Source organism: Silene latifolia, chromosome 10 (assembly GCF_048544455.1).
Source record: "Silene latifolia isolate original U9 population chromosome 10, ASM4854445v1, whole genome shotgun sequence".
In the NCBI taxonomy this organism is placed as follows: Eukaryota; Viridiplantae; Streptophyta; class Magnoliopsida; order Caryophyllales; family Caryophyllaceae; genus Silene; species Silene latifolia.
The window spans coordinates 20314115-20328257 of record NC_133535.1 but is presented as its reverse complement, the minus strand read 5'-3'; the positions used below and the strand labels follow the sequence as shown (position 1 = coordinate 20328257).

At 36.8% G+C, this 14143-nt stretch overlaps 1 protein-coding gene across 1 annotated transcript; it reads left to right on the top strand.

Annotated features, from left to right (window-relative positions):
- Positions 1–1094, top strand: LOC141605324 (uncharacterized). Its single transcript, XM_074424036.1, has 2 exons — positions 1–387; positions 483–1094. The coding sequence occupies exons 1-2, from the start codon at positions 124–126 to the stop codon at positions 948–950; spliced, it is 732 nt and encodes a 243-aa protein (XP_074280137.1). The 5' UTR covers positions 1–123; the 3' UTR covers positions 951–1094.
- Positions 1095–14143: the final 13049 nt, after the last annotated feature.

Genomic DNA, 14143 nt, shown 5'->3' with positions numbered 1-14143 from the left:
CCACTCCTCTTAATTTCTCCCTATATATATAAGCACACCATAATATTTACTTCCCCACTTTATCAATCACCAAACTCCCCAAATAAATAGTACAATTTATTGAGACTAGAAAATAAGATCAAGATGGTCTCATTTCAAACACCTTTTCTTGAGTTAAACCAAAGAAAGACAACTCTCGAATCCGATACCAACTCGAAAAAAAGAAAATGGGATCATGATCCTAAAGCTGATCATGAGGACATCCTCCCTTTCAAACACTGGATGAATCACAAGGGTAGTGTTCCTGCCACCGCTTCCGCCACAACCACTACTAGATATTTTTCTGATATTGAACTTCATCTTGAGACACCGTTGCCATCTGAATGGCAAAGGTGCCTTGATATTCAGGTAATTATATTATTAGTTTTAAAAATAATAATATATTCGTAAATGTAATTTTTTTTTAAAAGTAGTTCCTTAAAAATTCTACTTTTTGCATGCAGTCAGGAGAAATACACTTCTACAACACAAGAACACAAAAAAGAACAGTGAGAGATCCAAGGGAAACTTCAGAAGAGCAGCCAACTAGTCCTCCTCGGGATTGTCACATGAGTTTAGACCTTGAGCTTAACCTGCCTTGTGGGTCACGCAACCATAATTCAGAAGAAACAAAACCAACATTCAAGAACAAATCCAGCCTCTCACCTCAAAGGGAACCCACAAATTTATTCAAGAATCTCAACAATACAATTGAGAGGAATTTCTTCCATAACCTAAAAGAGTCGAAAGAAGACGTTGTTGACTCGAAAGAGGACGGGGCAACAGAGATGGTGGCCGCCGCCTGTATGCGGTGCCACATGCTGGTGATGCTTCAAAAATCTTCACCAACTTGTCCCAACTGCAAGTTTGTGCACCCACCTTACCATAGCCCGCCGGACCTGTTCAAGCCTACACTTAGCCTCTCTTGCTAATCAAATAATTTTAATCAATGGTAGCATAAAATGAGCTATGTCAATAGTTATTTAGGTAAGAATAATAATGATAAAAATTAGCATATGCTAAATTATGCAAAAGATAAAAAAAAGGAAAAATAATAATATAAAAATTATTGATCACTTCTCTATTGGTTGGTTAATGGTTATCAGTTGGACAATTAAGAAGTGTAAATATGGATTATGGGAAGTATGTTAGTACAACATGTAAAAGTTTAGCAATATTAGAAGTTTGAGTAAAATATTAATTAGTTGGTTAATAATGTGTTTTAACTTCCTAAAGTGTTTTCGTTGAGAATAATTGATTAGCACAAATCTCATTTTAAACGGGCAGATCCGTATTAACCTCAAGACTGGTCGAATAATTGTCCTATCTAGTCAAGTAGGGTATTATTTGACCTGTTTTATTCTTAAGATGGCGGATATATTTGTCTAAAGAGAGACCGAAAGATGATGGGGGTGGCAAAGTGTTTTAATTAGGATTTGTATTTTGGTACTTTGTCATCATTCAATCGCAATGGTTTATTGTGTATAAAAGGGAAAGGGGTAAAACTAAGACCTATTATTAATAAGGGCTCAACTTCCACCTAGCTAACATTCATGGCATTAGATGTGTATATTCACCAAAACTTGCCTGAAATTGAATGAATGAGAGTTAATGCTATGTTGCATGTTCCTCTGAAAGAGAGCAATACGAAAAGATATAGCTCTACAATATTAATTCCCCTTCAAAGATGGGCGAGGCGAATCCATGACCACTCATAAAGCTAAGGACTTCCTAAATTCTTGCTTCCATCATACTACAGTAATCTAGAGTTTCAGGGTAACTACAACTTATTTGGTGTCTTGGCTATTTCCTTATCGTCCTAATTTATCATCATGCTTTTAAATTTCAACAATGGTATTGAAACGTGCCGAGTTATCAAGGTTTTTAAACTTACTATAGTCGCATTTACAGCCAAACATGAAATCAAGTATCCTTAGTTTTTGAAGCGCGACTCGAGCACGCCTTGGATGAGTTACTACTATACTAGGCAAAACGACTCGGTGCATTTTAGGTGTGCCATTTAGATACGGCTCACTAGTAGCCACTTTTTTTTTTTTTTTTTTTTTTTTTTTTTTTAATCCTTTTCTTCTATATCTTTGGTTATGCCGTTACATTTAGTCCCCATTATTCCTAACTTTTAATCCGTTACCTGTTACCCAACTTGAAAACTCCTAAAAAGGGTATTTATTACCCAAAATATTACTTGGAAAATACAAAATGCCTACTAAAAATCGGGGACTCCTGCATCCAAAACGCATGCGCTTTCGCCCCCTTACTGCCTCGGTGCCCCTTGCACCGCTTTAAACTAAGGAAGTATCAAGGCGAATGGCCAATTGTTTGGATACAAAAAGAGGAGGGTCATACCAGAAAATGAGCCGACCCAAAGTGACCCAAATCCGAACCCAATTTACTCATTTGCCACCTCTAATAACCACTTCCGCTAGTTTACATTCGTTTTTTTTTTCTTCCACTATCGTCGCAATCATTATTTGAATCTAAACAGTCCGGTATAAAAATCTCATCAATCAATAAGAATAATAATAACTTGGAAGATTAATAGAAAATAAGTATACCACTTTTCAATACTTATAGCTTCCATAATTATTTTTCAAAATCCTACCATACATGAACAATTCCTAAAAACCTCCTAACAAAAGCAAATTTTGGACGAGTAAAAGAAATTCAGCATGAACTAAATTCTTGCAAAAATCGGCTTTTCGTTAGAAATTTTTGAAGAAATGTTCATTGAAGGCAGAGTTTTGAAGAAAACTTTATAAAATATACTTTTGAAAAAGTGATACTCCAAAGTCCAATGCATCATAAATTTCAGACTTTTCAACATTCTCCTCGAGTATGAAGTTTAAATTTGGATAGAGTATAAGAAAAGCATGATTAATCCTAGTTTGGCCAAATTAAAGTCTACACACTCATGACTCATGTATTTCAACACAAGCTAGTGATGTCATCATCATTACTCTAATGTGTTCTTAGAACCTACCGAGGGGTTATGGGTCGAGCATTCGTAGCCTTTTCCGTAAGACGATATTAAGGCACTGTCTCGTATCAGCCTTAAGAGAGTGTCGAGGTTTAATTTTGATCTGATTTATCTTAATCCGCGAGTAAAGGTTCAAGAGTAAGAATGCATTCGTTCACATAATAGGTAAAACATTCAAAGTTAACTAGTGATGAACTTACTACTATACTTAGTGCCAATCAAGGAAGTGAACGGGTGTATGTACACAGTACATGACTTACTGAGGAAAGCACTCCATTGTATTCAATTTTCAAAGTTTAAAGTCAGACGCATTGCAAAAAATACAAGAGAACAGTGAGATAACATAAGTACTGAAGGGCTTCAAGACTTCAACTCTTTCACATGACAAAATCACAACCATGTAACCAACATAACAAATAATCATCAGGGAAAGTGACAAATTGCAACATAACAGATAACGTTTGTCCCTACGTGCAATTAGATCCCATCACTTTTAAACCGAGCAAATTAGCCCCGAAAAATTATGATGTGGCACTGGAACATAAAATTATGATGTGGCACGGGAAAATTAAATGCACAGCATCATAGCCTACTTGAGCTTAACCTACAAGAAAGAATTAACAAGCTCGAATTAGTCACGTAGTTTTTGACTTTTTAGGTACATTAACATAACAAAATTTTATTCATGCATACAACAGCAACATTATCCCAGTGTCTCAATGACTCCTGCAAAGTGCAAGGCGAATGACATTCGGATGTACACAGCCTTACATTGTTACTGAATGACCAAAGCGGAAAACTGTGCTCTGATCAAAGATCGAAGGACTCATATTTTGTAATAGAAAGAAGTGCAATCACGTTAGTGAGTCATTTTAACTTATCCATCATAATCTAGAACAAAAGAGTAACGAGTCTTTGATCTATAATGGAAAGAAAAGAATTATGATCCTAAAATCCATCTTTGAATTATGAATATGAATGGCAATTTATGTGGGAGCATTGTTTAATGCACATGGCTCCACTAAATAGTTCATAACAATCCACTTAATTTGTTAGGTCTTGTGACATAATTAGCTATAAGCAAGCTATATGCTTATATATTTTGTCACCAATCATATTCTTTAGTGTGATTTTCAGCAATAAATTAGTTTCCTTAAACAGACATGCAATTCATCATTCTAATAGAGCCTATTCCAACTTAAATGCCTAGGAACACAGTCAAGACAATAAATAAAATTTATTTCATCGGTCATCCGTTTCGTTCCTTACCATACCATACTTCATGTCACAACCACCAAAACTAAATAAACAGCCAAAATAATATTATTAGTATGAAGAAAATGAAGAGAGGGGTAAAAAGACAAAGGACAGTTCCCATAATGGTTGGGTCACTGATTCACTGCCAGGTAGGAGTGGAGTTCATTTATACTGTTGGATATACACACAAGGTTTTCATTTATAGTCGAGCTGAGTTATTCAATGATCCCAAACAATTGTATCACTGAGTTTTGTATGAGAGTAGTTCAAATGCCAGACCATCCCAAATCAATAAGTATCCTTCGTTTAGTTTTTATACACAAATATTGCTAGTGTAAGTACTGACCGGTACAAACATCATACCAAACTCCCAATTGAATGGTGAATACCGACTTTAGTTTGAAAAGCGAGCCTCGGGTGTGTTTGAGTCCAACACACGGTGAGGCGCTAGCCTAAATGCCTCGCTTCGTCTTAAGTGCGCTATGTAGAAAGTACATCTAATAAGACGCACTACTATGCAATTTTGATAATGTCTTGTGTTGAGCTATGATTCTTGATGATGACAAGTTCCCAATCCTTTGTTCCTTCTCATTCATTATTTTAGCAAGAGTTCTAATGTTGCAGGTCTGGACTACATATGTCAAAGAGGATTGGAAGCTGTTATACTTATGTGTCCGTCATTGTCTAGTAACATTTTAAGAATATAATTCTTAAGCTCACTTGTTGTGTTCTGAACAGTGTCAAAGACTGTTTAGCACTGAATGGTTCACCAGTACAGAATGAAGAACACGTAAATTATTTTGGCAAAGAAAGAATTTCGAATAAAATATTTTCTGAATAAAATAGTTTGGTTAAGATATTTTATAAATAACTTTCTGATTGTTTTGAAAAAATATCTTTGGAAAATATTTGGTAGATTTATCTTATAAAAGAAGTCAAATTATTTTATGCAATATTTTTATTCTAAAAGATATTATTTGCCTTATCTCTTTGCCAAAAATATAGGGTTTGTTTCAAAAGTATTCTCCTATATAATTTTCCAGCTGATCATTCTTTGTGACAACCGAAATTGAGAGCTTCATATTTTACATCTACGGCTTTTTGCAAATCACTTTTCACGTGTCTTGTTCTAAATTTTATTTGCAAAATATCTTTCGTGTCATGTGAACCATTCTTGTGTGCTTAAGTTCTTATATTCATAGGATTAATTTTGTTCTCCATCGTTCTAAATTATTGAACCATATAAGGAGACAAAGTGTGTTGTAATCTTTATTTTGTGAGAGAGTGTTTTTGGGGTACGGGGTTGTACTCGAGTCGCACGATCGGGGTTGATCGTGGGGATTTACTTTGTAATCGAGTTTGGTTATAAAATGAATATTAATAAGAGAGAGGTGGACGTTGACCTTTAGAGAGTAGGTCGAACCACGTTAAAAATCTCGTGTCTCGTGCCTTCTTTTCGTTTTGGTTATTTTCATTTCTCGTTTTATTTTTCCTTTTTCACGCGCTCAGTTATCACAGTATAGCACAACTCTGATTGTTTGAACAGTTTCCGCAACTGTTCATTTTGCCTGTATACTGTGCAATTATCGAACGTGAACAAGTTATTCGCTTTAATTTCACTTTAAGTTTAAAAAGGGTACTTAATTCACCCCCTCCCCCTCTTAAGTACCGAATCGATAAACTCAACAATTGGTATCAGAGCCTCGTGCTCTTGATTGCCTTACAGCAAAGAGTTTGATCCTTTTTTAGTTTATCTTTTTGTACTTTATTTTATCATGAACTCCAAATCTGTCAAATGTCCTATCTTTGATGGCACGGACTATGGCTGGTGGAAAAATCGTATGATGCATTTCATACAAGGAACAGACTACGAATGTTGGGTAATCATCGAAAATGGTTCCTTAGCTATCACTACCACCAATGCCAATGGTTTGACTAGTGTAAAAGCACCCAAAAATTACACATCCGATGATTACAAAAAGGCGGAGAAGAATGCTAGGGCTATATCACTCCTGCAATCCGGAATTGGCGAATCAGAAACTAGTTGTATTGCAGGATGTAAAATAGCCAAATAAATATGGGATAGTCTAGCACTAGCCTATGAGGGGACCGTGTAAGTAAAGAAACAACGTATTGATGTCCTAATGCAACAATACGAAAACTTTAGAATGCACGAGGATGAACCTATAAAAAGTATGTCTTCACGCTTTTCAAGTATAACTAACGAACTTTCAAATCTTAAGAAGTCTTACCAAGACATAGTGACAAAAAGTCATGGTCATTGAAGAGTGTAGAGATTTAGCCACTCTTACCTATGAAGCTTTAATGGGATCTCTTATGGCACACGAAATAACACTTGAAAATGATGCCGAAGAGAAACCCAAAGCTAAGGGTCTGGCCTTGAATGCTATCTCAAGTGATAATGAAAGTGATCTTGAGGAGGAGGTTGCCTTGCTATCTAAAAGAATTGCCAAAATTATTAGAAAGCAAAATCAAGGAAAGTCTGAAAGTTATAAACCAAAAAGGTCTGTTTCTTCGTCTTCATCATCATTCTCTATGCCGAGAATGGGCTGTTTTAAGTATGGTGAGCGAGACCATCAGATTCGTAATTATCCCAAATGGGAAGAGGAGAAATCCAAAGATAAACGAGAGAGGTCTAAGCAAGAGTACAAACGTGCAATGCTGCTGCTGTCTGGGGTGAGTCTGACTCAGAAGACGATGAACCCCCTAACGATGAAAAAGATGAAAAACTCTACTTACGGTCCACCTACAAGCCAAAATCTCAACGAAAAAGGGATGACGATTCTCTTAGGTGTCTCATGGCACATTCAGACGCCTCCGATAGCGAATCCGATGACGAGGTAAGTCTCTCAAATCTCAAAATTAAGATTAGGTCTTTATTTAAAGAAAAGATTATGAGACTGCTTGATGAGACTTTGGACAGAAGTTATGAACAAACTAAGCAACTTAGTGCCATGCAATTCGAAATTGAAAGTATAGCGGAGGAGAACATAGAGCTAAAACGTAATATGAAAAACCTTAAGAATCAAACAGTTGATCAGACTTTTCAATCTGAACTTATAACTGAAAACGAATCTCTGGTCAGCAAAATCCATGTTTTAACTAAAGAATTAGAAGATATTAAAAAGATGCACACTACTAGTTCAACCTCCTATTCTGAAATCTCTTCCAAGTTTGATAAACTTAATGTTGAGCATAACTCTCTTCTTGATAAAAATAAAAAGTTGCTAGTAAAAGTTGAAAACTTGGAAATTGATTTGAGTAATGCAAGAAATGTTGTTGCTAAATGGGAAGGTAGTGGAACGATCCTTGATTTTCTGGTTAATCAATCTAAGAACACAAATAAACTTGGATTAGGCTATGATTCGCGTTATGACTTTAGACAAAATGGTTCTCAATACCGTACTGTCTGGGTTCCTGAACAAAAAGTAAACACTCCTCCTGACTGTCCAAAACAGAATAATGTCAGTGCTGTAATTGCTGAAAAACCTATACCTGTTGAGAGAAGCTTCCGCAAGCATAAGTACGTGGGCTTACCTGAATATACAATTTGTAAATTTTGTGGACACACAGGACACGTATTTAATGCTTGTGGAAAACGGCTAAAGCACTTGGATCAAAATATAAAAGTTGTTAAGAAAATGTAGATTAGGAAAGATATCTTAGATACTGTTCGTCGTAATAAGGGACCCAAACTTGTTTGGGTTCCTAAATCCTCTAACTAATCTCTTTTGTAGGGCCATATGAGAGGAGGCAGCCGTTGGTATCTTGATAGCGGATGTTCACGACACATGACAGGTAATAGAAACCAATTTCTCTCATTATCGGCCTACGATGGTGGAAATGTGACATTTGGAGACAACAAAAAAGGTGAAGTAATTGGTATTGGCAAAGTTGGTAAGTCTCTTTCACATTCCATTGATGATGTGCTGCTTGTAAAGGGTCTCAAACACAATTTGATTAGTATTTCTCAATTATGCGACAAAGGAAATAAAGTCGAGTTTCATGCAAACCTTTGTTATGTAATCAAAGAAAGTACTAATGAAATTGTTCTTCAAGGTAAGAGAGTTAATAACATCTATGTGGCTGTTTTGGGAAGCATTCCTAGGGAAACCATTAAATGTTTATCCGTAATGCAAAACAATCCTAATCTATGGCATAAGAGGTTTGGACATGTTGGCTTTTCATCTCTAAACAAACTTTACAAACTCGATTTAGTGGAAGGCCTACCTTCTATGAAGTTTGAAATTGACGGAGTCTGTGATGTTTGTGCTCCATGAAAATATGTCTGAAGTTCTTTTAAATCTAAAAGGTTCGTTAGCACCACCAAGCCTCTAAAACTCATTCACATGGATTTGTGTGGTCCGATGAGGATTAGAAACTGAGGTGGAAGTCTTTATGTATGTGTTCTAGTGGGAGATTATTCACGGTTTGTTTGGATTTTATTTTTACATGCTAAAAGTGAAACTTTTGAAGAATTCCACGTTTTGATTAAGAAACTCCAAAACAAACTTGGTCACAAATTGATCTCCCTTAGAACCGGCCATGGAAAAGAATTTGAGAATGATTCGTTTATATCTTTTTGCAGGGTATATTGTATTGATCATAACTTTTCTGCTCCTAGGACACCGCAACAAAATGGTGTAGTGGAAAGAATGAATAGAACTTTGGAAGACATGACCAGATCCATGTTACTTTGTAGCGAGTTACCTAGAAACTTTTGGGCCGAAGCTGTGAACACGGCTTGTTATATTCGTAACTGCGTTGCTATTAGATCTATCCATAAGAAAACGCCTTATGAGCTTCTATATGGGCGAAAGCCAAACATTTCACATTTCCGCTGCTTTGGATCAAAATGCTATGTTCATAACAATGGCAAAAATAATTTGGGAAAATTTGATCCAAGAAGCGATGAGGCAGTTTTCATTGGATATTCAAACGAAAGCAAGGCCTATAAAGTTTACAACAAAAGAACTATGTGTTTTGAGGAAAGTGTACATGTAATTTTCGATTAAACTAATGTGCTTAACGCTAAATTGCAGGATGATGATGACTTTGAGATTGGATTTGTAAGAGATGATCCACCTGAACTAGAGGAGGAGCCTTCATTGCTGGAAAGAACAGGTGCAGAACAGTCCACGAATTCAGGGGAAACGAACAGAACACAGAACTGTCCAGTTGTGAAAAATCACCAGGTTCAGGGGATTCTGAACAGACAGCTGCACCTACTAATGAGACAAATCAGGCTTCCAGCAGCTCAGATACATCAAGAAAGACGAATACAGATGTTGAGTAGAATCGAACAGAATCCGGTACTGTTCAATCTACACCAGAAACAGAAACATTTGTTCCTCGACATTGAAAGCATCAAAGTTCACATCCAATGGATAAAATTCTGACTAACATCCATGAGGGAGTCAAAACTAGATCTTCTTTAAGAAATTTTTGTGCTCATTATTCATTCTTATCAGAATTAGAACCCTCTAATATTAATGATGCTTTAACTGGTCCTGATTGGGTTATTGCTATGCAGGATGAGCTTAACCAATTTGAACGGAGCAAGGTGTGGCACTTGGAACCACGTCCAAGAGATCGTTTCGTCATAGGAACAAAATGGGTATTTCGAAACAAATTGGATTATGCAGATGTGATTGTGAGTAACAAGGCTAGAGTTGTAGTGCAAGGATACAATCAACAGGAAGGGATTGATTACGATGAAACCTCCATACCTGTGGCGAGACTTGAAGCCATTCGTCTCCTTATTGCTTTTGTCGCTCATATGGGTATCAAACTCTTTAAAATGGATGTTAAGACCGCGTTTCTTAATGGCTATTTGCAAGAGGAAGTATATGTTGAACAACCTCCCGGTTTTTTAGATAGTAATTTTCCTAATCATGTTTATAAATTAGATAAGGCACTTTATGGTCTTAAACAAGCACCTAGGTCTTGATATGATAGACTATCAAAGTTCCTTATTGAAAATGGATTTCAAAGAGGTTCCGTTGACAAAACACTATTTCTAAAACCGGTGAAAGAGGACTTATTAGTTGTTCAAATTTATGTAGACGATATCATTTTTGGAGCAACTAATGATGTGTTATGTGCATATTTTTCCAATCTTATGCAATCGGAGTTCGAGATGAGCATGATGGGCGAGCTAGGATTCTTTTTGGGGCTTCAGATAAAGCAAACCACACATGGCATAATGACCCATCAAAGAAAATATATCAAGGAGATGCTAAAGACATTTGGTATGACTACAGCTAATCCATTTTCTACACCTATGTGTTCTACACTCAAGCTTGACAAAGATGAAAAAGGTAAAAGCGTAGATAAAAAGGTGTATCGAGGTATGATAAGTTCACTCTTATATCTCACAGCTAGTCATCCGTATATTCTTCATAGTGTATGTTTGTGTGCTCGGTTTCAATCAAACCTCAAAGAATCCCACTTAACAGCTGTAAAGCGTATTCTTCGATATTTGATTGGTACTTAGGACTTATATTTATGGTATCCTATGGACTGCAATTTCACTCTTATGGGGTATTCAGATGCAGATTATGCAGGTTGCTCAGTTGAAAGAAAAAGTATATCTGGTATTGCCACCTTTGTAGGACCATGTCTTATCTCTTGGGCTTCCAAGAAACAAAATACGGTTGCTCTATCTACTGCTGAGAGTGAATATGTCGCTGCTGCTCAATGTTGTGCTCAAATCCTATGGGTAAGACAATAGATGCGGGATTACGGTATGATCATTAATTGTGTTCCCATTCTTTGTGATAACACTAGCGCAATTAATATTTCAAAAAATCCCGTTCAGCACTCCAAGACAAAACATATTGACATTCGTCATCATTTTCTTCGCGATAACGTGGAAAAAGGGAACATAAGCTTAAAATTTTGTAAAACAGAAGATCAGTTGTCCGATATTTTCACTAAACCTTTGGCTAGAGAACAATTTGAGAAAATCCGATTAGAATTGGGTCCCTTGAATAGTAGCTTATAGTCTTTATTGTCCTTGGATTGATCCTCTAAATGATTGACTAGAATTGAGACTCAGGCGTTTTGTGTTGACAACGTGTCCTACAGTTATTGTACTCAGTGCAGTCTGCTTACTCTAGTTGGTGTTTTCATCTAGACTAGTAATAAGTTGACTTATTTTTGAGATGTTATCATTCGTATTCTCATGCAAGTATTTTATGGCAAAATTAAACTCAACAATTCAAGCCCACCCAACCAAAAATTCAAGCCCACCCACTAATAAAACCCTACCCCACTTGAACCTACCCACCGTCCAAATAAGAACCCACCTACATAAAAACCCTCAATTAATTTCCTATACTAATTCCTCCACCTTCCCTCTTTAATTTCCAACCACAACTAACTCACCTCTTCAACCCTTGATCATGCCGAAAAAACCCTCAAAACCCAAGCTCACGGCCGTCATCGACACGGCCGACCCCAAAACCGCTTCCACCGCCACCCGATCCAAAACCCGAAACAAAGAAACTGAACCCGAAACCTCACCGGAAACAACCATATCACCCGATACCACTCCCGTCTCTCCCCAAACCACCTCAAAATCACCCAATCCTAATGGTCGGTTATTCGCTTTGAGCTTAGATTTCGGTTACTTGTCGTTAGGAGTACCTAGACCAAATATTTATATCTTCACAAACAACTCTACTATTAGTAAAGAGGTAAGTAAAGGTCGGATCCCAAGGGATGGGTATTGATGTAGGATTTTCGATTGCAAGTAGTGGTGTCTAGGGGTGTCACAGTTTGGGTTGAGTTAAGAAGATCAATAAACTAAATAACAATAAAAGTAAACAAACAAGATGATTAAAATGAGATGTAAACAATTGATTAAAAGCATTAGGGTGTCATGGGTTCATAGGAGATTCATGGGATTTGATCATACAAACATGTTTTCAACTCGATGCAAGCAATTATTGTTGTGATGGGATCAAGTTAGTGTATATTTTACAATCCCTATGAAGGTTTGGGTCCCGGAGCCGAATCGAATAGATTGTACAACACCTACAAGTCGACTTAATCCTCCCTATCCAATAATATGCATGGTCTAATGAGACTCGAGTTGGTTTATGTCTTACAAGTCTCATTGAAAAGATAAGTGATGGGTAAAAAATGTAAGGATTCATAGGCTCGCATTTCATCAAACATAACATGTGCATAAGTTGAAATCACAACAAGCAAGCAAATTAATTATGAAAGCATATTATATTAAGCATGAATCAATCTCCATGTTGGTTTCCCCTAATTCCCCATTAACCCTAGTTAAGGAAACTACTCACTCATTATCGAGTTTAACATGTTAACAAGGTTGTCAATCATATTAACAAAGCAAAACATGATGAATAAATGAAGATGATTAACAATAATTAAAAAGGGATTAAGAGAGTTATACCTAATGATGATTCCAAAATAATAATCAAAGAATAATAGAAGTACTTGATGAATGATTGGAAGGTTATCAATCCTCCAAATATACCCAAATAATCTTCAATTACCCAAAATAAAAGATGAACAATAGAGAAATTAAGGAAATGAGATTTCTATTAAGACTTGATTAGAAGTTGATTACAAGATTAAAGAGAGATTAGAATAATATAAATTACACTAAAGATTGATAAGAAGAACATGATAATCTAATTATTCTAATGGGGTATTTATAGTGGGGATTAGGTGCACAAATTAGGGTTACTAAGGGCTTAAATGACGATTAAGTCCTTGAGGAATCGCTCCTCTTAAGAAAAGATGCGGGTCTCTTTTTAGCTAGTCTTTCAAAAATATGCGCATTTCGAATGGAGCAAGAAGGGGACGTGTTGCACTGGAGGACAATCCGAGCGTCCAAATGGTCAGGACGAACGGATTGTGCAGGGGGTGGACGAGCAACCTGGCAGCTTGGACGCTCGGATTCTGGAGCTTCTGGATGAGCGTCCCGACTGGTGAGACGAGCGGATTCCAGTCTAGCGTGCCATTTCTTCTTTCCTTCTTTTCTTCTTCCAACAATCCTCAAGGATCTTGTCAGAGATGCAAGGATCTTCTTCATCATTGCCCATCTACTACATTATGTACAAAGGCCTTCTAGTCTTGTCTTCACTTTGATGCTTGGTCATTGGATTCAATCAATTTAGCTCTATTTTGCCATGAAAATTCAAGGTTTGCACTCCTCTCCTACCAAGGAAACAAAACCTCAAAGAATATGCAAAACAAAGGACTAAAGATAGTAAATGACCCAAATATGCACTAAAAAACATAGGAACGAGGCTAATTCGGGGACTAAATATGCTCAAATATTGGTCACATCAAATATCCCCAAACCGAACCTTTGCTCGTCCCGAGTAAAGAGGTGACAAAAACTAGGACCCTTATTTAAACTAACCTACTAATATAGCCGGCATGAGACAATTAGCGGGTCTCACTCCGCCCCTTCAACTCACAACAAGACAACCATGAGGTAGGATGCCTTCTTGCAAGGCAAGGTGGGTCTTGCCAAAATGGCGACACATCCAATCATTAAAGCTCACAAAATCAAGTAATGGATGCAACTACAAAAAGAATAGCCACTTTCCTCATCTAAGTGGCGGAAATTATCTAAAGGGGAAGCAATTCAAGGGTACACACTCCTTCATAGATATGGTTTCTTCAAACTACTAAGCCTAGAAGGATACCAATAAATCACCTCCAAGTTGTGTCAAGCTAGGGTACCTTTGTCCTCAATTGTTAAATGCTTTTGTCAAGAGTAGACTCTCTATGGTGTTAGAAACACTGGAGGATCGCGGAATTTCCCTTCTTGTCTAGACAAGAAGAAGGGTCGTCCCCTCTCTA

Coding starts and splice junctions, on each gene's coding strand:
- LOC141605324 (XM_074424036.1), top strand. CDS start 124: ATGGTCTCATTTCAAACACCTTTTCTTGAGTTAAACCAAAGAAAGACA. Junction 388..482: donor AAAGGTGCCTTGATATTCAG/GTAATTATATTA, acceptor TTTTGCATGCAG/TCAGGAGAAATACACTTCTA.